The sequence below is a fragment of the Ornithorhynchus anatinus genome, chromosome 4 (genome assembly GCF_004115215.2).
Source record: "Ornithorhynchus anatinus isolate Pmale09 chromosome 4, mOrnAna1.pri.v4, whole genome shotgun sequence".
Taxonomy (NCBI): Eukaryota; Metazoa; Chordata; class Mammalia; order Monotremata; family Ornithorhynchidae; genus Ornithorhynchus; species Ornithorhynchus anatinus.
In genome coordinates this window covers 43,996,892-44,019,091 of record NC_041731.1, presented here as the reverse complement: position 1 = coordinate 44,019,091, position 22,200 = coordinate 43,996,892, and the positions used below count along the sequence as shown (strand labels likewise).

Sequence of the window (22,200 nt, the reverse complement as noted above, 5' to 3'; positions counted from 1 at the left end):
TCCCATCTTCAAAGCCCTCCTGAAATAATTCATGCAAGAAGCCTTCCTTCATTAATCTTTCATCTCCCGCCCTAGATCTCCCCAGCCCTCAACTTCTACTTCGCTTAAACTTGGGTAAGCACACATACCTGCCAATGCACTTCTGTACATAACTTTACTCTCTAATACTTGATCTAAATTGTAATTCAGATGTCTGTCTCCCCTGCTAAATTTTAGGCTCTTTAAGGTCAGTGGTCAGGTTTTCTCATTCTACTGTAATCTCCCAAGTGCTTAGTATAATGCTCTGCACACAGTAGGCATGCAATAAATACTACTGATTGGTTTATACAGGACAATGATGTGAGAGTTAATGCGAGAAAGCCTAATGCAGTAGATGTGATTTCAGAAGGGCTTGGGAAATGAGTAGGGTGCCAGGTGTGAAGAGGGGAGAGTGTTCCAGGCAGGAGGGAGGGAAAGAGCAAGAGGTCAGCAGCAAGAGAAATGAGAACAAGGCCCAGTGAGTGGGTTGGCTTGGAAGGATCCCATCATTGGGCAGGGATCGTCTCTATCTGTTACCGAATTGTACATTCCAAATGCTTAGTACAGTGCTCTGCACATAGTAAGCGCTCAATAAATACTATCGAATGAATGAATGATCAAAATGGGCAAGCTGGGGTGGAGTGGGAAAAGAGAGTGGAAAAGTAGGGGAGAGAGCGGATTGAGTGCCTTAAAGAGAATGCTTCTGATATGAGCTAGAATCGATTTCCTTTCCGGAGGGGAGTAAGAAAATAAAATAAAATGAAGTGGATTTCCGCCTTTCCCAATCTTAGGAAAATACTCCCTTCTAGTCAGGCTCTTTTAAACAAACTGCAAGCAACGCACAAATGTTCGGATCTTGAGGCATTTTCCTAAAGTGGGTAGATTTCTCCTTAGCCAAGCAGTATTATCAGGTCCAGAACCTAAAAAAATTGAATGAACAGACTCTCTACGACCTGTTGGCTCTGTTTTCACAGAATGTGTAGATGAATCCTAAGAATGTTTTACAGAAGGTATGTGGGTTTTCTCAGCCTGAAGTAAGATCAATCATATTTATTGAGAGCTTACTCTTTGCAGAGCACTGTACTAAGCACTTGGAAAAGGACAAAATAAGAGATGGTAGAAATGTTCCTGCCCACAACAAGCTTGCAGCCTAAAGAGAGAGACAGGAATATAAATAAATTATGGGTATGTACATAAGTCCTGGGGGGCTAAGGGAGGGGTGAAAAAAGGGAACAAATCAAAACGCAAGGGCAAGGAGGGTGGGAAAAGACTGGATGAGATGAAGATGACACTGAAAAGCGTGAGCAAGGTTAGGAAATGCTTTGCACATCTACGAATTTTTTTTGGACTACCAACAGGTCTGGATTGTTTTGAACCTTCCCCATATGTTGATTCATACGAGTAGACAACAAAAAAGCAAGGAATAAATGCTTCCATGCAAAGGAGAGACCTTTCAGTCTGGCTGACTAGCTTTTGAAAGCCCAGCTTTGTCCCATTAACCAAAACAACGATTCATCCTCTGGAGATACTGGGGACCTAGAAGCAGGTGGAAATGGAGAAAAGGGTCAAGTTAAGACCCCATTTAAGGATTATGAATGTGGGAGTTGCCAACAAAGCTTCTTTAATTTGGTGACGCAAGCTTAAGGGATGAGCCCCATATGCCACGTTCCAGTATGGAACATAAGCTATAGATCCCAGGAAGCAGTGCTGTACAACGCAAATGCTGGTGCAACCTTAGCTTGAGCTGCACAAGAGTGACGTGACATATTGTTCACCCTTTCACTACTGTAAATCCGGAGGAATTACTAATCGGAAAGTAAATACTGGCACAAGAACCTTTGGATTTCGTTTCGCACAGCAAAATGTAGATCCACAAGTGACTAGAAATGGCTGTCGGCCAGGGAATCAAATATGGTTTAAAGTCAAATGCAGTTGAGTGCATTAAAAGCAAGAATGCTAGGGATCATTTGCTGGAAAACGCAATTCTTAAAAAATCTTTTTTCCCCCCGAAAGCAAGCACGACCCGCCGAAAGAGCCGTGTTTGATCCTGGCGACCAAGAACTGCTGGCTGCTTCAAAGCAGCTGAACTTGGAAAGCCAGAGGAAAATTTCAGAACAAATGCCGTCGCTTTGGGTGTGCATAGCACGAAGTCAGCCAAATTTGGCCAGATCACCAGTCTTTGTTCATTAAGCATGTGCCCAAAGATTGTCGGTTCCAAGGAATGGTAAAAATTCAGAGCTTAAACATCTATTTCATGAATATGGGCTTTCTGAAGATCTAAGAACTAAGGCATTTGGGAAAAAAAATGGTGTGAAGCACTGTACACAAATGAATTAAACGGAGCTTTAGTTTTTCCATTTCTGGCACACCCTCAAATGTGCATCTTTATATTCTCTTTTTCCAGGCCTGATGGCAGTGTAATTAAAACTTCGGCATAAATCCTCTACAATCTATTACATAATTCCTTTACAGCCTATTAAAATGGGCAAGCTTAATATCATTCTTCATTCTATGCTATCATACTCTTTTACTAACATTAGAAAGCCTACGAGCACAGAGCTTGGAAGGAGCCTAGTTCAGGCAAGTGAATAACTAAAGTGTGCAAGACAAATAAGGTGTCTAGTCTTTTGGGAGAGCTCTCCAGGGACAGACACTTCACAATCTCCATTAATAGACCATTCTGGAGTATTAGCACCAGGATAGCCAAGAGGTCCTTCCTTTTTCTCCAACTTGCTTATTTCCTGCCTGATCTCCTGTAATAACAACCACCGTGGCATCTGTTTAAGCTCTTACCATGCGCAAAGCACTGTACCAAGCACTGCGGTAGATACAAGATCATCAGGTGCCAGAAGAGCTCACAATCTAAATAGGAGGGAGAACAGGGACTGAATTTCCTCTTTGCAAATGAGGGAACTGAGACACAGAGAAGTTTTCAATCTTTAGACTCTAAGAACGTTGTGGGTGGGGAACGTGTCTACCAACTCTGTCTATACTGTCCTCTCCCAAGCGCTCAGTACAGTGCACTGCACACAGTAAGCACTCAATAAATATGATTGATTGACTGCAGTTAAATAATTTGCCCAAGATCATACACCAGGTAAGTAGCAGATTCGGAATTAGACTCCAGGGTCTGTCCTTTTTCCACTAGGCCATGCTCCTTCTGGGTAAATGTAAATTGCTCGTGGGCAGGGATCGTATTTACCAACTCCATTAGACGGAACTTTCCCAAGCACCTGGTACAGATCTTCTACACAAAGTAAACCTTCAATAAATACTACAGATTGATCATTTTCTTTATCTCCTTTTTTTTTAATTTAAAAGCCTTCCCTTTTACACTCAGTTCTCCCATAAGGAGGGAGAACAGGATGCACTTTTGAAGCACCTCACACTATAGAAAATTCTCAGGGGAGCACTCATCCCCATCCAATGCTGCGCACATGGGCACAGACATTTCTTCCAGTACTGAGTTACTGTGGACCCAGTGGGCCGCACGTTGTCGGAAGCATGCCGTCCCTACTTCGGTCATCATGTTCTATTCAAAATGTGGAGCTCTGAGGTTCGTCAATTGGCTCTTTGTCGGGGTGGAAATCAGTTGGTAGCATTTTTTCCCACCTTCAGGACTTCTCTACCTGGATATCCCACAACCTACTCGAAGTACACTTCTCATCTTCCCTCCAGTCTCTCCCTGCTCCATTCCATACTTTGCTGCTGAGGTTATTTTTCTCAAAGACCATTCGGTCCACACCTCCCCGCTCTTCAGAAACGTGCACTGGTTGCCCATCCACCTGGGCATCAAATAGAAACCCCTTAGCCCAGGCTTTACGGCACTCATCAGCTTTTCCCCATCTTACCTCTTTGTCTCCCACTCCATCACAGCCCGCACGCTTGACTCCTCTAATGCCAACCTAGTCATTGTACTTCGATCACGTCTCTCTTGTAGCCGACCACTTGCTCACATCCTCTCACCAGCCTCAACTCCCTCCCTCTTCATATCTAACATTACCACCATCTTCAGAGGCTTATCAAAATCACGTCTTCTCCAAGAAGCCTTCCCTGGCAAACCTCTCGTTTCCTTAAGGTATTTGCCCTCCCTTCTGCAATGCCTAATGCACTCGAGCGCTTTGATATTCACCACACCCCAGCAACACAACACTTATGTATGCATACTTATACTCTGCTCCTTCCCCATGCATAATTTATTTGAATTTATTTAATGCCACCTCTACTAGATTCTAAACTCCTGGAGGGAAGAGATTGTGTCTATGAACTCTGTTGTGTTGTACTCTCCCAAGCATCTAGTACAGTGCACTACACATAGTAGGCACTCAATAAATACCATGGATTGATTGGTTCCTTTTCAAACTCTCTCCTCTCCCCATCTTTCCCATCACCAGAGACATGACCACCACCCTTCCTGCCTCGCAGGCCTTCAACCTCGGCATTATCCTTGACGCGTCTCACTTCTTCAACCTTCAGTTAGTCACTTACCTTATCTATTCTACCTCCACATCTCCAAAATTTGCTCTCTTCTGTCCATCCCAACCGCAACCACACCGGTTCAAACCCATGCCATATCCTGTCGCGACTTTTGCATCAGCCTCCTTGCTGACCTTCTAGCCTCCAGCCTCTCCGGCCATTACATCACACTTCTGACTGGGTCAACTTTCTGAAAAACCATTCTGCTCACATCTCCCCACCCCAACAATTGCGCATCCATCTCCACATCACACAGAAACTCATCAGTGGGTTCAAGATACTCAATTAGCTCTCTCCCCTGTACATATCTCAATCCTTTCCCGACACAACTCAGCCCTCTCACTTTATTCCCCTGATACCAACCTACTCGCTGCCCCTCACCCACAGTCACCTCCTTGCTCCAGCCCTTCCTCCTAGCATTCCCTCCTCTTGCATATATGACATACCAGCACTCTCCCTGTCTTCAAGGCCCTCCTAAAATCACACCACCTTCAGGAAGCCAAGTCTAACAACTGTATCATACTTCCCCAAACGCTTAGTAGACTGCTCTGCAGAGTAAGTATTCAACAAATACCAACAATTAATCAATCGAGTGCTTGGTCATGGTTTCACACAAATCCCTCAGGGACTTGAAAAGTCAGCCCTTTTCTTCCACAGAATAATGCTCATTCCTTCGAACGTCCTATCTGACCTGTTTTCCAACCCTTTAATCATTTTGGTTATTATTCCCCAAACATTCTCCGGCATCTTCACCTCCTTTTCAAAATAAAATGATCAAAATCGGACCCAGGAATCTAATATAGGTCTGAGCCTTGCAAAGGAAGATTAGCTGAAAGATTTTCTGACTTTTGCATGTCATACTCCTGTTTAACATCCCAACATATCACGCTTTAGAATGACACTACACGGCTGACTTATTTAGCTCCTCATTGACTGATTCCCCGATATTTTTTCTAATATATTTGAACTTAGTGTTTTACCACTCTGAAAATATTTCTGAGTTTTGCCCTACCAAATATGACCTTGCATTTTTAACCTCTCAAATCTTATCTCAATCATTCTTTTTTTTTCATTTTTCCAAATGTCCTTTCCAGCTTGGTTACCTAAGATTTAGAATTCAACTATTCCACATAATTTATCAATGCATTAGTGATATCTGTAGACAGGAAGAGAACAAAATTAAAGGTATAAATGTTTCTGCACCGGGAAAATTTCTGCCAGAGCACTAGGCAACGGGTATGATGAGAAGAAAAGCAAGGTTTCACTAGCTGCCGCAACATAAACATCTGTTAATACCCTTGTAGTTCAGAACACAGAATGCCAGGACTAGAGGAACGAGGCTGATGGGCACTTAGATGGGCACTCCTTGCTGACTTCCCTGCCTCTTATCTCTCTCCACTCCAGTCCATATTTCACTCTGCTGCACAGATCATTTTCCTACAGAAATGTTCATGCCATGTTTCCCCACTCCTCAAGAGCCTCCAGTGGTTGCCCATCCATCTCCACGAACAGAAACTCCTCACCATCGGCTTTAAAGCACTCAACCACCTTACTCCCTACCTCATCTCTCTACTCTCCTACTACAACTCGGCCCGCACTCGGCCCGCATACCTCAATCCTCTAATGCTGTACCTCAGTCTCGTCTATCTCGCCATGTCCTGCCTGTGGCCTGGAATGCCCTCCCTCTTCACTTTGGACAGACGACTCTCCCTTCTTCAGATTCTTACTGCAGGCCCATCTCCTCAAAGAGGCCTTCCCTAAGCCCTCCTTTCTTCTTCTCCCGCTCCCTTCTACGTCACCCTGACCTCCTCCCTTTACTCCCTCCACCCTCCAGCACTAATGTACATATCTGTAATTCATTTGTTTATATTAATGTCTGTCTCCCCTCCTAGACTATAATCTCGCTGTGGGCGGAGAATGTGTATGTTATACTGAACTTTCCCAAGGGCATAGTACAGTGTTCTGCACTCAGTAAGTGCTCAATAAATACGATTGAATGATTGATTGCGAGCCTCCTCTGGGCCAGGAACCGGGTCTAAACCTGATTTGATTTTCATGTAATTACCCTAGTGCTCCTACTGTCCTTAATGAATGACAATAATAATAGCATAACTTTTTACTTACATGAATTCTTGGGATATTTAATGCTTCTATAGACACATGTAACATTTATATATGTAATGTGTTCATGCATATTTATAATGTGGTACTTCTAAAAAAAAAAGTACAAGAGGCAAAAGAGAAACTCAGTAACCACTAGATACGTGAAGAAGAAGGCTAAGGTGCTTGAAAATGGATTCCAAATTCTATCTATACGAATTGGTGTTTCAAAAAATACAAATTCTAAGAAATTATTTTCTTTTCAAACTTTTCAAAAAAGTCAAAACCAAAAGATGTCACACCATCGTCATTCACCTTATGAATACTCCAATATCAATCACTGTTGTGTAGTGCACACATTCCTCAATACAAGCTGGTAGTATTAAAAATCTCTTCGTGCGCTTTCCTCCTCCACAAAAGCCTAAGATGGGAAACAACTTAAACTATCAAATAAAGCAGTCTCTTAGTTTCCTCTTCATTATTACTATATATGAAGCAGTTTGGGTCGACTGCATTTCTAACATACACATTCGCTACACACACTCCAAACACAACTTATTCAATCCAGATGGAAAAATAAACGGGCGCTAATTTTAACGCAAACATCAACTGAGTCGGGAAATGTTAACTAGGAGAAATATAGATTTTCCAAAGAGACAAATGCCTAGACTCCAGAAATCTAGCCTCGGACACAGAGAGAAGCAGCGTGGCTTAGTGGAAAGAGCCCGAGCTTGGGAGTCAGAAGTTGCGGGTTCTAATCCCGGCTCTGCCACTTGTCAAGCTGCGTGACCTTGGGCAAGTCACTTCACTTCTCTGTGCCTCAGTGACCTCATCTGTCAGACGGGGATGAAGATTGTGAGCCCCACGAGGGACAACCTGATTACCCTGTATCTACCCCCGCGTTTAGAACAGTGCTTTGGCACATAGTAAGCGCGAAACAAATACCAACATTATTATTCTTATATGAGGTTTAACTGGTCACACAAAGCCTGCTGGCTTTAAGCAATGTCCGCTGGCCACTCACTCCCCGAGACGGAGAAACCAGCACTGAAATGGGCTGGTCGATAGAAGCAGGGGAGAAAGAAACCCAAGGGAAGTCGCCAAATTCCAAGAGAGCAAGGTTTTGGGGGTCTCATCCTGCTGCTGAGCACCCTGTGTGCCTTGGGCAGCTGTGTGACTGTGGGCAAGTCACTTAACTTCTCTGGGCCTCAGTTACCTCATCTGTAAAATGGGGATTAACTGTGAGCCTCACGTGGGACAACCTGATTACCCTGTATCTACCCCAGCGCTTAGAACAGTGCTCTGCACATAGTAAGCGCTTAACAAATACCAACATTATTATTATGAACCCGAACAAGGGATGACGACTCTGGGTGGTCAGATGCACAAAGCAGATGCACTGTGGAGAAGCAGCGTGGCTCAATGGAAAGAGCCCAGGCTTGGGAGTCAGAGGTCCTGGGTTCTAATCCCAGATCCACCACCTGTCAGCTGTGTGACTTTGGGCAAGTCCCTTCACTTCTCGGTGTCTCAGTGACCTCATCTGTCAAATGGGGATGAAGACTGTGAGCCTCATGTGGGGCAACCTGATGACCCTGTACCTACCCCGGCGCTTAGAACAGTGCTCTGCACATAGTAAGCGCTTAACAAATACCAACATTATTATGATTATGATGTGGCGGGTGGGCAACGAGCTAACGACAGGCGAGGATGGTCAACAACACTCCCTCCCACATTGTGACCGACCGCTATTTCGAGGCCTGACTCCGTGGAATGGAGCCATCGACCAGAGAAGTGGCGTGCCTTAGTGGAAAGAGCCCGGGTTTCGGAGTCAGAGGTCGTGAGTTCTAATCCCCGCTCTGCCGCTTGTCAGCTGTGTGGCTCTGGGCCAGTCCCTTCACTTCTCTGGGACTCAGTGACTACATCTGCAAAATGGGGATGAAGACTGTGAGTCCCATTTGGGACAACCCGATGACCTGGTATCTCCCCCAGCGCTTAGAAGAGTGCTTGGCATATAGTAAGCGCTTAACAAATACCCCAATTATTATTATTATCCGGGAGGGACAACAGTCAGTGCCTTACCACCTTCTATTTCCCACAGCGCTTGGCACACAGTAAAGCGCTTAACAAATACCCCAATTATTATTATTACTATCCGGGTGGGACAACAGTCCGGTGCCTTACCTTCTACTTCCCACAGCGCTTGGCACATAGTAAGCGCTTAACAAATACCCCCATCATTATTATTATTATCCGGGAGGGACAACAGTCTGGTGCCTTACCTTCTATTTCCCACAGCGTTTGGCACATAGTAAGCGCTTAACAAATACCCCAATTTTCATTATTATTATCCGGGAGGGACAACAGTCCGGTGCCTTACCTTCTATTTCCCACAGCGCTTGGCACATAGTAAGCGCTTAACAAATACCCCAATTTTCATTATTATTATCTGGGAGGGACAAGAGTCCGGTCCCTTACCTTCTACTTCCCACAGCGCTTGGCACATGGTAAGCACTTAACAAATACCCCAATTTTCATTATTATTATCTAGGAGGGACAAGAGTCCGGTCCCTTACCTTCTACTTCCCACAGCGCTTGGCACATAGTAAGCGCTTAACAAATACCCCCATTACTATTATTGTTATCGGGGAGGGAGCACAGTCGGTGCCTGAGGGGGGCGGGGCGGGGACCCCGAGTCCTTCCCAGACGGGGGGCGTCGTTGGAAGGCGGGTCAGGGTCGGCAGGCGGGAGGGCCTTCCCGAGGAGGGTGCGGTGCAGAGCGCCCGCGGAGAGTGCGGGCCCCGCAGGCGGGGCTTTAACGTGGGCCAAAGCGGGGGAACCGGTCGGGGCAGGGGCGCCCCCCGCGCATGCGCCCTCCGGCCTCCCCGCCCGCTCGGGCCGCGGGCGCGCGCCGACGCCCGGGCGCGCGCCTCCCGCCCCCTCGGCCCCCCGGGATCCCCGCTGAGGGGAGCGGGGGACGGGGCGGGAAAAGGGGGGGGGGGAGGTGGCAGAAGGGACAGGAGAAACGCGGCCCTACCCGACCCGCCGCCGTCTCCGCTCCTCTTTCTCCGCCTCCTCAGCCGCCGCCGTCCCGGAGGCTCCCAGCGCCTGGGCCGCCCGCCCCCCCATGGCACGTGACCCACTCCACTTCCGCCTTAGGCCCCGCCCCCTCTGGAGAGCGCGCGCACGCGCGCGCCACCCTGCCGAGGCGAAGACCGATGTGCGCCTGCGCACGCGCGCCCCACCGCCCCCGCCCAGGCGAAGTCCGGTGTGCGCCTGCGCACGTGCGCGCCGCCGCCCCCGCCGAGGCGAAGTCCGATGTGCGCATGCGTACGCTCCTAGTCCTCCTGCTCATCAATGACGGCCGTGGTTAAACGTGCAGTCCTACTTATTCATTCATTCATTCATTCATTCGTATTTATTGAGCGCTTACTATAATAATAATGTTGGTATTTGTTAAGCTCTTACTATGGGCAGAGCACTGTTCTAAGCGCTGGGGGAGATCCAGGGGAATCAGGTTGTCCCCCATGGGGCTCCCAGTCTTCACCCCCATTTTGCAGATGAGGTCACTGAGGCCCAGAGAATAATAATGTTGGTATTTGTTAAGCGCTTACTATGTGCAGAGCACTGTTCTAAGCGCTGGGGGAGACACAGGGGAATCAGGTTGTCCCAAGAGAGGCTCACAGTCTTCATCCCCATTTGACAGATGAGGTCACTGAGGCACAGAGAAGTGAAGTGGCTTGCCCAAGGTCACCCATCTGACAAGCAGCGGAGCGGGGATTAGAACCCACGACCTCTGACTCCCAAGCCCGGGCTCTTTCCCCTATGTGCAGAGCACTGTACTAAGCGCTTGGATGGACAATTCGGTAACAGATAGAGACCATCCCTGCCCACTGACGGGCTTACAGTCTAATCGGGGGAGACAGACGGACAAAAACAATAGCAATGAATAGAATCACACTTATTGAGCGCTTACTAGAGTGCAGAGCACTGAACTGAGCGCTTGGAATGGACAATTGGGCAACAGAAAGAGACCATTCCTGCAGCGTGGCCCAGTGGAAAGAGCCCGGGCTTGGGAGTCAGAGATCATGGGTTCGAATCCCGGCTCTGCCACTTGTCAGCTGGGTGACGTTAGGCAAGTCACTTCACTTCCCTGTGCCTCAGTTACCTCATCTGTAAAATGGGGACTAAATCTGTGATCCCACACCCAAAGTCACACAGCTGACCGGTGGAGGCGGGATTAGAACGTGTGACCTCTGACTCCCAAGCCAGGGCTCTTCCCTGGCTTCTCAAAGGAGTCCCTGTCCCATATGGGGACTTGCAGTGTCAATCCCCGCTTTCCAGATGAGGTAAGTGAGACCCAGAGAAGTCAATCGACTTGCTCCAGGTCACAGAGCAGAGCATGGGATTAGAACCCATGCCCATGGGGGGGGGGGGGAGTTGGGTGAAGGGAGGGGGGAGAAGGGGGAGGGAGGAGAGAGGGGAGGGAGAGGGAGGGAATGGAGGGAGGGGGGAAAAGGAGGGGGGAGAGAAAAATGGAGGGAGGGAAAGGGGAGGGAGGGGGTTGGAGAAGGGAGGGAAGGGAATGGAGGGGAAAGGGGAGGGAGGGAGAAAGGGAATGGAGGGAGGGGGAGGGGAAAGGGAGGGGGAGGGAGGGGAGGGGGAAAGGGAGGGGGGGAGGGGGAGGGGGAGGGGAAAGGGAGGGAGGGAATGGAGGGGGAGAGGAGAGGGAAAGGGTAGGGAGGGGGAAAGGGAGGGAATGGAGGGGGAAAGGGGAGGGAGGGGGATTGGGGAAGGGAGGGGAGGCAAGGGGACGGAATGGAGGGGGAAGGGGGAGGGAGGGGAAGGGAATGGAGGGAGAAAGGGAGGGGAGGAGGAGAAAGGGAGGGGAAGGAAAGGGAGGAATGGGGAAGGGAGGGGGAAAAGGGGGGAGGGAATGGAGGGGGGAATGGAAGGGGGAAAGGGGAGGGAGGGGGAAATGGAGGGGGAGGGGGGAAGGGAAGGGAGGGGGAAAAGGGAAGGGAGGAAAGGGGAGGGAAGGGAGGGGGAGGGGGAAAGGGAGGGGAGGGAAGGGAGGGAGAGGGAATGGAGGGGGGGAAGGGGAGGAGAGGGGGGAAGCCGGAAGGTGTTTCGGGCAGTGGGAGGGATTCCCTTCCAGTTCCGGTCGGTAATCGCCCCATCCCTCCCTCCCTCCCTCCCCCCCGCCCCGCCCCGCCCCCCGCTCCACCCCCCGCCCCTTTCATTATCGCCCCCCCCTGCTCCCGCCCCCCCCCCCCCCCCCCGCTCCTCCCGCTGGTCCCCCTGGTCCCGCTGGCGCCGGGGGTTTCCTCCTTCCCTGTCTCCCGCTTCCCGCCCGCGGGGCCGAGGCTGCTCCCGGCGCCGGATCCCGTGGGGCCGCCGCCCCCGCCCCCGCATAACTCGGGGTCCGTAAGTGCGGCCGGGGGGTCTGCCCTCTCAGACCTTCCCCGCCCACCCACCCACCCACCGGCACGACGAGGAGGACGAGGACGGGAAGGGGAGGTTTGTCCCACCGCCCCCCCCCCCCCCCCGGGAAAGCTCTGGGAGGGCCGGGATTCCGTCTCTTCCCTCTTCCTCCTCGCCCACCGGGAGCCGGGGGAAGGGAAGGGGACGGGGGGGGGGGGGGGGGGAGGCCGCCGGGAGAAGGGAGAAAGGACCCCGGGACTCCCACCGCCCGACCCCATCCGGAGAGACCCCAGCCCCCGAGACCCCGGACGGCCGGCCCGGGAGGGGCGGGGGCCCGACCTCCGGCACTTCAGCCATCCATTAATCCAGCCATCGATCGATCACTCCATCCATCAGTCCATTCATCCATCAATCAATCAAGCCATCCCTCCATCAATCAGTCCATCCCGCCATCAATATCAGTCCATCCCTCCATCCCTCCATCAATCAGTCCGTCCATCCCTCCATCTATTAGTCCAGCCATCCATCCCTCCATCAATCAGTCCATCCCTCAATCCATCCATCAATCAGTCCATTCATCCCTCCATCTATCAGTCCAGCCATCCATCCCTCCATCAATCAATCCATCCATCCATCAATCAGTCCCTCCATCCATCCATGCTAGTGAGCCATCGCTTACTCTGTGCAGGGCACTGGGCTGAGCACTTGGGAGAGGATCGGTCGGGTCCTCCCCGCCCGAGACAACTTCAACTACCGTCGAGGCTGTTGTTAAAGACTGCCGAGGGGCCGGAGCCAGACGGGACAACGTCCGAGGGCAGATTCCACATTTTGGGAAGACAGGACAAGACAGGCTGCTTCTGGCAGGGAATCGGCCCGGGCAGGGCAACCCGGCGGGTTGGGACACCCTTGGGGAATGAGGGCATGGCTGGTCACGTCTAGGCCGGGAAGCCTAACCCTCCTCGCCGAGCCACGTTCTTAATCCCCACTTTTCCGCTCTGGATTTGTGGGATCTGATGGAGGGGTGGGAAGAAGTCTGTTTCACTTGGCCTCCCCCATCCCCTACAGCGTCTCGTGTGCCTGGAGAGCATCTAGGACAACCACAGCTGAGGTCGTGGTCCCCGTCGTCACACAGAAACGATGAGCATCTCAGCCTTTTTGCAGAATACCCATCCGCTTTTTCGGTACGACGACGAGGCCGTGACTCCCACTTGCATTGAATCCCTGTTGGAATTTTTCCCGTGCATCACTTTCAGATTCAGATACTCAGAGTTATAGGGACGGGGGACAAGGCCTTGGCCTCCTTTGCCCTTCCTAAGCAGTTTTCAGGCCAGGGTTTGAGCTTCCTCTGCTGTTACAAACAAAGTGGAGATTTTTGTACTGTTTGTGAAACAAGAGCGTGCAGTTCGAAAGGTGCGGGATGTACAGAGAGTGTTTAAGAGAAGGATTGTGGCTTGGTGGAAAGAGTGCAGGCTTTGGAGTCAGAGGACCTGGGTGCTAATCCCAGCTCTGCCACATACCAGCTGTGTGATTTTAGGCAAGTCGCTTCACTTCTCTGTGCCTCAGTTCCCTCATCTGTAAAATAGGGATGAAAACCGTGAGCCCCACGTGGGACAACCTGATTACCTTCTGTCAACCCCAGCGCTTAGAACAGTGCTTTGCGCATAGTAAGCGCCTAATAAATACCATCATGATTATTACTAGTAGTAGTATTTTCCTCCTTGTTTCAGCACAGGACTTCTGTATAGTAACTTGTTCATCCGAAGACTGAGATTTTGGTCAATTTCTATGTGCAATTTGCTGAAGCTGAAAGTGTGATGCTTTATAGGGAAACTGAAAGTGTGTCAAATTTAAGAGCATTTTAGGAATTAAATAGTCTCACTGGCAAAGCAGAAACATTGCATTTGTCTATCACCCTTCTTCCCAAAGTCTAGCATTTAATAAATGTTATGGTTGATGTCTAGGACAAATATTAACTGGATAAGGGACCCAAGAGTCAATCGGTAATGTTTATTGAGTGCATACTCTGTGCATAGCACTGTACTTAAGATCTTGGGAGAGTACATTAGAATTAGTAGATAATGATACCTGCCATTGAATAGGTTACAGTCTAGTGAGACAGATTCTAACTGTAGATAAGAGAAAGAAGAAAAGAGCAATGTCTACATGAATTAGTTCTTAAGTAAGAGGGTAGGTAAGAAGTGCACATACTCCTGTGAGAGTTTGCGAGCGTGCTGAGGTGGCTGAAGTAACAGTTGGGAGAGTATAAATGAGGGAGATTAGAAACTATTTAAGAATGGTGTCCTAGAGGAGATTTGACAACAGAAGGGCTCTGCTGATGGGGAGAGTGGTGGTCTGAGGGCTATGGAGGGTGTGGGAGGTCCAGACAGGGATGAGGAAGAGGCCTGTGACAGGAGAGATGAGAACAATGGATCGTGAGCAGGTTAGCTTTCAAGGAATGCAGAGTACAGACGATGGTGTAATGGGAGAAGAGGGTGGATAAGTAGGAAAGAGCTGACTGAGTGCCGGGAAGCCAAAGGTGAGGAGTTTCTGCTTGATATAGAGAGAATCGGGCAACATTTAGAGATTTCTGAGGAGTAGGCACCTGTGCAGAATGACATTTTTCAAAAGTGATCTGGGCAGCGGAGAGAAGTAGGGACTGGGGAGGGGAGAGACAGGAGGCCGTGAGGTCAGCGAGGAGGCTGATGCAGTAATCCAGGCAGGATAGGATGAGGGATTGTATTTGCACGGTAGCAGTTGGGATGGAAAGGAAAGGGTGGATCTCGGCTGTGTTGCGAAGGTGGGACCGACAGGATTTAGGGATGGATTGAATATGTGGGTTGAATGAGAGAGAGGAGTCAAGGATAAGGCCAGGTTTAGGGGCTCGTGAGACAGAAGGATGGTGGTGCCGCCTACAGTGATGGGGAGGATAGGGTTTGGGTGGGAAGATGAGGAGTTCTGTTTGGGGCTTGTTGAGCTTGAGGTGACGGGAGGACGTCCAAGTAGAGATGTCTTGAAGGCAAGAGGAAAAGCGAAACTGCAGAGAGGGAGAGAGATCCGGGCTGGAGATGTAGATCTGGGTATCGTCCGCGTAGAGGTGGGAGTTGAAGCAATGGGAGCGAATGAGTTCTCAAAGGAGTGGGATGTAGATGGACAATAGAAGGGGATCCAGAACTGAATCTTGAGGGCCCCCCCCCACCACAGAAACAATATCCATCTTCTTTCTCCTGGACCCACAGTCTCCATTTTTCTGAAAAGCCCCCCACTTTCCTTTCAACAGGTGGAAGCTGAGCTATCCTCTTCCTCTACCAGCTCGGGCCCTACCATTCACCGCCTGAATCAGCCGCCATCTGGTCACTGCTCACTCCCTTCCCCCCAGGTCACAGCCAGAGACATGTGAGTTCTGCTGATGACAAACCACAATCATTTCCTTAGCCTACCCGGGTTTCCAGGCCTATGGAAAGGGAGCTGATGTGTGCGTGTGAAGAATTCTCCCAAGAGCAGACAGACTAAGATTTTCCCACTTCCAAACCAGAACCCAGACGCTCGACCAAAAAGCCGAAACACCTGCCTCTTTATGGGAACCCCTGGATGAGTTCTACAGAATTCCAAGAAGATTGTTTGCTGAGATTCTTTGCAGCGGAGGAGCATGAAGCAAGAGATGCCTCCCTCTACTCACTGAACCAGCAAGGTAAATTTCTCTTGAGCAGATTATGTTGCAGAGTGTTTCAATTGCTGGGATTGATGGAAGACAGTGCACTCTCCTTAATGAGTCGGCAGGATAAATTGTTGGAGTAAGGAAGGCAGTAGTCCGACCTAATGAAGTCTGGACAGTCGAGCGTGTAGGAACAGTACCAATTTTGTTTTGCTGCTTAAAATAGCAATCGCTTTGTAACTCCCGGCTATAAATTGAAACGTTGGGTAATGTTCCTAAAATAATCACGCTCAACCACTAAAACTTGTTGAGACTGGAAAGTGTGCCACTCTAGGTTTGCTGCTTTGGATTGTTAATTTGTATTTGTCTGTTTTTTGTTTGTCTTTTGTTTTTTTCTGTATGTTCCAGACTGCTCCAAGGCCAGGGGACCGTTGTGTGCTCTTTGATTTGTAAGGGAAGAGAGTTTCAGAGGCGTTTCTTATCTCTTATCACACACACTTGAATCCCTCTCTTTTCCTTCTCTAATCAATCTGAAAACAGATCTGCTAGAACACTGAATAACTGTGGGCAGGGAAGGTGTCTGCCAACTCTGTTGTATTATAGTACAGTGCTCTGCACACAGTAAGCACTCCATAAATAGCGTTGATTATAGAGGTGTGGAAAGCTCATACTTTGCGTCTTCGCACGTCAAAACAAGAAGCCTATTGATCTCACAGGGAAGCCTAAGATGATAATGATCATGTTGTTAAAGCAGACTCTTTGGACATGAACTTGGTCTCCCGGCCTGGAGTAGAAGAGTGCTACTGCTCTTCAGCTAGATAGAGATCGATTTCTTTGTTTGGTAGCTATGGTCTTGTATTTTGGGAAAGTAGTGTACCCTCCCAAGTGCTTAGTACATTCATTTGGTCGTATTTATTGAACGCTCACTGTGTGCCAAGCGCAGTGCTAAGCGCTTGGGAGAATACAATTCATTTCCTGCCCAAAGCTCACAGTCCAAAGGGAGGGACAGGCGTTAATATAAATAAATAAATAATGGTACAGGTATTCATTCAGTAGTGTTTATTGAGCCCTTACTATGTGCAGAGCACTGTACTAAGCGCTTGGAATGTACAATTGGGCAGTAGATAGAGACAATCCCTGCCCAATGACGGGCTCACAGTCTAAACGATGTATACATATGTGCTGTGGGATTCTGTTCTATCCTCTTCCCTGCCCCACAGCACTGGTGTATATTTGTACATACATATTATTCTATTGATTTATTAATGATGTGTATATATCTGTAATTCTATATATTCTGATACTACCGACGCCTGTCTGTTTGTTCTGTTGTCTGTCTCCCCCTTCTAGACTCCTAGCTCGTTGTTGGGTAGGGATCGTCTTTGTCTGTTGCTGAATTGTACTTTCCAAGTGCTTAGTACAGTGCTCTGCACACAGTAAGCGCTCAATAAATACAACTGAATGAAGGAATGAACGAGAGGGAGGATGAATGAAGGGAGCAAGTAAGGTGACACAGAAAGGAGTGGCAGAAGAGGAGAGGAGGGCTTAGTCAGGGAAGGCTTCTTGGAGGAGATGGGCCTTCAGTAAGGCTTTGAATAGGGGAGAGCAATTATCTGAAATGAGAGGGAGGGGGTTCCAGGCCAGAGGTAGGACGTGGGCTAGAGGTTGGAGGTAGAATAAGACGAGATCGAGGTACAGTGAGAAGGTTGGCATTAGAGGAACAAAGTGTGTGGGCTGGGTTGTAGTAGAAAAGTAGGGAGGTGACGTAGGAGGGGGCAGGGTGATTGAGTGCTCTAAAGCCAGTGGTGAGGAGTTTTTTGTTTGAGGCAGAGTTGGATGGACAACCATTGGAGTTTTCTGAGAAGTGGGGAGACATGGTCTGAACGTTTTTGAAGGAAAATGATCCGGGCAGGAGAGTGAAGTCTGGACTGGAGTGGGGAGAGACAGGAGGCAGGGAAGCTGATACAATAATCAAAGCGGGATAGGGTAAGTTCTTGCATTAATTTAGTAGCAGTTTGGATGGAGAGGAAGGGGTGGATTTTAGCCATGTCGTGAAGGTAGAACTGACAGGATTTAGTGAGGCTTTGAATATGTGGGATGAATGAGAGAGAGGAGTACAGAGTCCAGCACAGTGCTCCGCGCATAGTAAGTGTGCCGTAAGTACAATTGATCGATTTGACCGACTCACCGACAGGTTTCCTCCGAGCATAAAGGTGGAGTGTAGGCCCATGCCGCCTTAACCCATTTGTGGTTAATGCAAGATTGGGGTCTTTGATGTTTCTTTGACAGAAGTTTACATCACTTTAAGTTGAGGAAGTTTTGACTGTGACATTTCCTTGACAGTTCACCTCCGTTTAAATTGAGGAAGTTTGCCTGGAAATAACACAAGCGTTTCAGTTGTTTTTTTTTTCGAAAGAGCAGTCCGTGGGAAGGACTTTTTTTCCTACAAGAGGCAGGCTTTTGTTGTTTATTAAATGTTTGGAGCAAACTGCAGAGTCTGACGGTGATCACCTTTAGTAATGGCTCTGAGATAGCATTAATATAAACTTCAGGTTTCTTTTGGGTTTGTTTGTTTTTTGCTTCTGAAATTAGCTGATAGTTCTATCCTTGGAATATAATAGGCATGGATTGACCGGAGACCAGCACTTTTTTAAATTAATGATTTGTCTGCAGAAGTAACATGTTAAAGTTTGTATTTTTAAATCATCAGTTCCCTCCAAATGTTGCTCCTAACACATAAGGGTGAGAAATACTCTTCAGCTACCTTTCGGAGGTTCTTTCAGCGGCCTCCTCGCTTCATTTTGGATGGATAAAAGTAAATTGGAAATTGCAAATGACTCTGAAAATGAAAGCAGATTTTTCTTAATTAAAAGTCTTTGAGTTTCCTCATTTACAACCTCTGGATATTTCTGTCCTTCAGGTCTGCCAAAATGTCTGAAAGATCAGATCTCCTTCACTTCAAGTTTGAAAATTATGGAGATTCAATGTTACAAAAAATGAACAAATTAAGAGAAGAAAACAAGTTTTGTGATGTTACGGTTCACATAGATGACGTTGAGGTTCAGGGCCACAAAATTGTTTTTGCTGCGGGCTCCCCTTTCTTAAGAGATCAGTTTTTACTGAATGACTCGAGGGAGGTGAAAATCTCTATATTGCAGAGTTCAGAAGTGGGAAGGCAACTGCTGTTATCCTGTTACAGCGGGATTCTGGAGTTTCCCGAGATGGAACTCGTCAATTATTTGACGGCGGCAAGCTTTCTCCAGATGAGTCATATCGTAGAAAGATGCACCCAGGCCCTGTGGAAGTTCATAAAGCCCAAACAGCCATTGGAGGGCAAAGAGGAATGTGAGCAACACAGCGATTCTTCAGAGTCCAAAGATGACCGGGGAGGTGACCAGGAGTCTCAGAAGCAGGACTCGCCCTGCGTTCAGCCCTCCGAGGATAGCATGGACATGGAGGACAGCGATATCCAGATCGTCAAAGTGGAGTCTATCGGCGAAGTGTCAGAGGTGAGAAATAACAAGAAGGAACCGAGTCAGTTTGCCTCCCCTGAACCCGCTGCTTTGCATTCGTCCGAACCTCAGCATTCCTTAATCAATTCAACGGTGGAGAACAGAGTGAGCGAGATCGAACAAAACCACCTCCACAACTACGCTCTCTCTTACGCAGGGAGCGACGGCGTCATCCTGGCCTCCAAAGACCTGTTTGGCCCTAATCCCCGGGGCGTCGACAAAGGCCTTCAGTGGCATCACCAGTGCCCCAAGTGTACCAGGGTGTTTCGACATCTGGAGAACTACGCCAACCATTTAAAGATGCATAAACTCTTCATGTGTTTGCTCTGCGGCAAGACTTTCACCCAGAAGGGCAATCTCCACCGGCACATGAGGGTCCATGCCGGGATTAAACCTTTCCAGTGCAAGATCTGCGGGAAGACCTTTTCTCAGAAATGCTCCCTCCAGGATCATCTCAACCTCCACAGTGGCGATAAGCCCCACAAATGTAACTACTGTGACATGGTCTTTGCCCACAAACCCGTTTTGAGGAAACACCTTAAACAGCTACACGGTAAAAACAGCTTTGATAATGCAAATGAAAGAAATGTGCAAGACCTAACTGTGGACTTTGATTCTTTTGCCTGTACCACTGTCTCAGACACCAAAGGGTGCCCGCCGCAACCCGAGGCCACCCAGGTTCTGGATGCAGGTAAACTGGCCCAGGCTGTTCTCAGTTTAAGGAGTGACGGTGCCTGTGTTAATTAGCTAGGTGTGGACACACACGGCTGTCTGACCAGGGATGGGCGAGGAGTAGAGTGAGACCTGGGCAATTAATTGAAAGAGCAGGTACGGCGGGTCGGATTCCCCAGAAGACCCTCCAGGTAGTCTGGGCTAAAGAATGGGGGAAGAGCAGAGTGAGATCTGGGCCACCGCGAAGGAGCGGGTCTGGCTGGTCGGGAGCCTCCAAAGACCCGCCGGGCGGTCTGGGCAAAAGCCTGGGGGAAGAGTAGAGCGAGATCTGAGCTCTCGAAGGGGCAGGTGTGGCTAGCCGGATTCCTCGAAAGACCATCAGCTGGTCTGGGCAAAGTCCTGAGAGTGGGCCTGGCCACGTCCCATTTAAAGCTGTCCCTCCGACTCCCCGTCCCGTCTCTGGGGGCGAATGACTTTCTCCTCATTTGTACCTTTTCCCGTCTCAAGGAGGACTCCATCTGGGATGCATCACCTTGGCTTGTGTTTGGGGCCGACCTTGGCCCTCGGTCCTCCCGTGGGACGTGGTCAGATAGTAGCATTGAAGTAACCGCGTCTATCCTCTGACCGTCAACCCTGTGCAGAGAGGAGAAGAAAGCCTTAGGAGGGGAGGGGCTGAGATTCAAGTTGACCCTGCCGTGGTGCCCCCAAGAGCCGATAGAACCGCTGGGGTTGGTTCAGTAGCTGATTTCATCTGTCTCTGTCCAGGGTCTCACATTCTCCTCTCAAGCCATTTGTGTTTGTGTTAAAGCTGTTTACATGAAGTATTTTGGTTCTTTCTACACCCTCTTCTAAAAAGCAGTATTATGCCCTCTCCCCGACAGTTCCAAGTTATTCACGTAGAGCGGGGTTCCACGGGTACTAAGCCCAAAAACTTTGTGTCAGTGGGTCACCCGATCAAAAATCCTGCCGATGCTCTTAAAGGCAAAGCTACCGAAGGCACGTTCACGTGCTGAGAAATGGTGATCTCTTGACAGTAAAACAGCTACTCCAGAATCTAGGTACTTTGCTTCGAGCGAACCATAGGCAGTTTGAGTTTGGGTTATAAGATGTGTTTTCCATGTATTAATATTGCCTTGTTGATCCGGAATTTTTCCATAAATCATGAACACATCATCCTCTACTCCTAGGGTACCTTGATCGGTAATACTGCCGTCAACCCATCACAAAAAGAGGCAAACTCAGGACTTTTCCCCCCCGGCAGGTACTCATGCTCCACTCCCCAATCTGCTACTAACTGAGACCACGTTGGTCAGTCTATGTAGATAGAACCGTTTTTCTTGAAGAAAATGTTTGGGCCTGTAAGTTTGGGAGTTGTTTCTTGGTGTTGTGTTCCTTAGATTTAGACATGGTAGATCTGTGACTATGGTATAGGTCAACATGTGGCAGCATACCCCTTCTTGGTCTAAAAAACAATTAATAAATAAAATACATAGAAGAAACCGTACGAGGTCAAAAGAGAGACACTCTTACAAAAGTGGTACAGAAAGTGCTGTGCTCTTACTTTCTCCTCAGATTCTCTGTTATCCTCCAGAGGCACTGGTAGGCATGAGCTGAAGGTTTTCGAGTAAAATAGCTTTTGGGGGTTGATTCCTTTTCATCAATTTTGTTTTTTTTCCTATGGTGTTTAGCGCTTACTTTGTGCCTGGCACTGTTCTAAGCGCTGGGGCAGATATAAGGTCATCAGGTTGGACACAGTCCATGTCCCGCATGGGGCCCCCATTTTACAGCTGAGTGAACTGAGGCACAGCGAGGTTAAGTGACTTGCCCAAGGTCACAGAGCAGACGAATGGCAGAGCCGGAGTTAGAATCCAGGTCCTCGCTCTATCCACTGGGCCATGCTGCTTCTGTCGGTTGTTTCCTGTTGTGAAACAATTCTGTTGGCGTTAGAGTATCTGGGAAAGCCCCTGAAAGTTGGCTCTTGGGCAGGCAGGTAGGACTAGGATGGGAAAAAAATGGACAGGTGCTTCAGGAGTCAGTAATTTGGAAAGAGGATTCGAGCCTTGTTCACTTCAAATTTATTTTGGAGCTGAGAGAATGCGTTTCAGGAAATATTCAGGCACATCTTGGCTAGTTGGAGGGAAAAGGCTATTGTCATTACACCTGATATAACTGAATTTGATTTGAGGCAAAATCCTAATCTATTTTGTTAAAGATTTCACTGTGCTATAGGTATCTTCATTTAAACAGGAATTCGTCATCAGAATAGTGCAGCATATAGGCACATCAAACCTATTAATAATTAAGACTTTCTACTTTTATTCAATTCGTCCGGCCTCTCCGAAGGCACAT

At 48.6% G+C, this 22,200-nt stretch overlaps 2 protein-coding genes across 3 annotated transcripts in view; one reads left to right on the top strand and one right to left on the bottom strand.

Moving 5' to 3' along the window:
• The window catches only part of LOC100089730 (rab GTPase-activating protein 1), a 110,175-nt gene extending 100,480 nt beyond the window's left edge, over positions 1–9,695 (bottom strand). Inside the window, exon 1 of the mRNA XM_029062806.2 lies at positions 9,629–9,695. The gene's annotated coding sequence lies outside the window, so the exon portion shown is untranslated. The remainder of the gene's footprint in view (positions 1–9,628) is intronic.
• A 2,385-nt stretch (positions 9,696–12,080) lies between these two features.
• On the top strand, positions 12,081–21,585 carry ZBTB26 (zinc finger and BTB domain containing 26). Of its 2 annotated transcripts, XM_029063362.1 has the most exons (5): positions 12,081–12,111; positions 13,081–13,196; positions 15,293–15,408; positions 15,548–15,703; positions 18,588–21,585. In XM_029063362.1, exon 5 carries the CDS (start codon positions 18,598–18,600, stop codon positions 19,924–19,926), a length of 1,329 nt encoding a protein of 442 aa, XP_028919195.1. In that variant the 5' UTR covers positions 12,081–12,111; positions 13,081–13,196; positions 15,293–15,408; positions 15,548–15,703; positions 18,588–18,597; the 3' UTR covers positions 19,927–21,585. The 2 variants fall into 2 exon arrangements, with proteins under 2 accessions (XP_028919195.1, XP_028919194.1); XM_029063361.1 differs by having other exon boundaries at positions 15,293–15,703.
• The last annotated feature ends 615 nt before the right edge of the window (positions 21,586–22,200 follow it).

What these genes read in the sequence shown, in the direction of transcription:
- ZBTB26 (XM_029063362.1), top strand. Translation starts at nt 18,598, where the DNA reads ATGTCTGAAAGATCAGATCTCCTTCACTTCAAGTTTGAAAATTATGGA.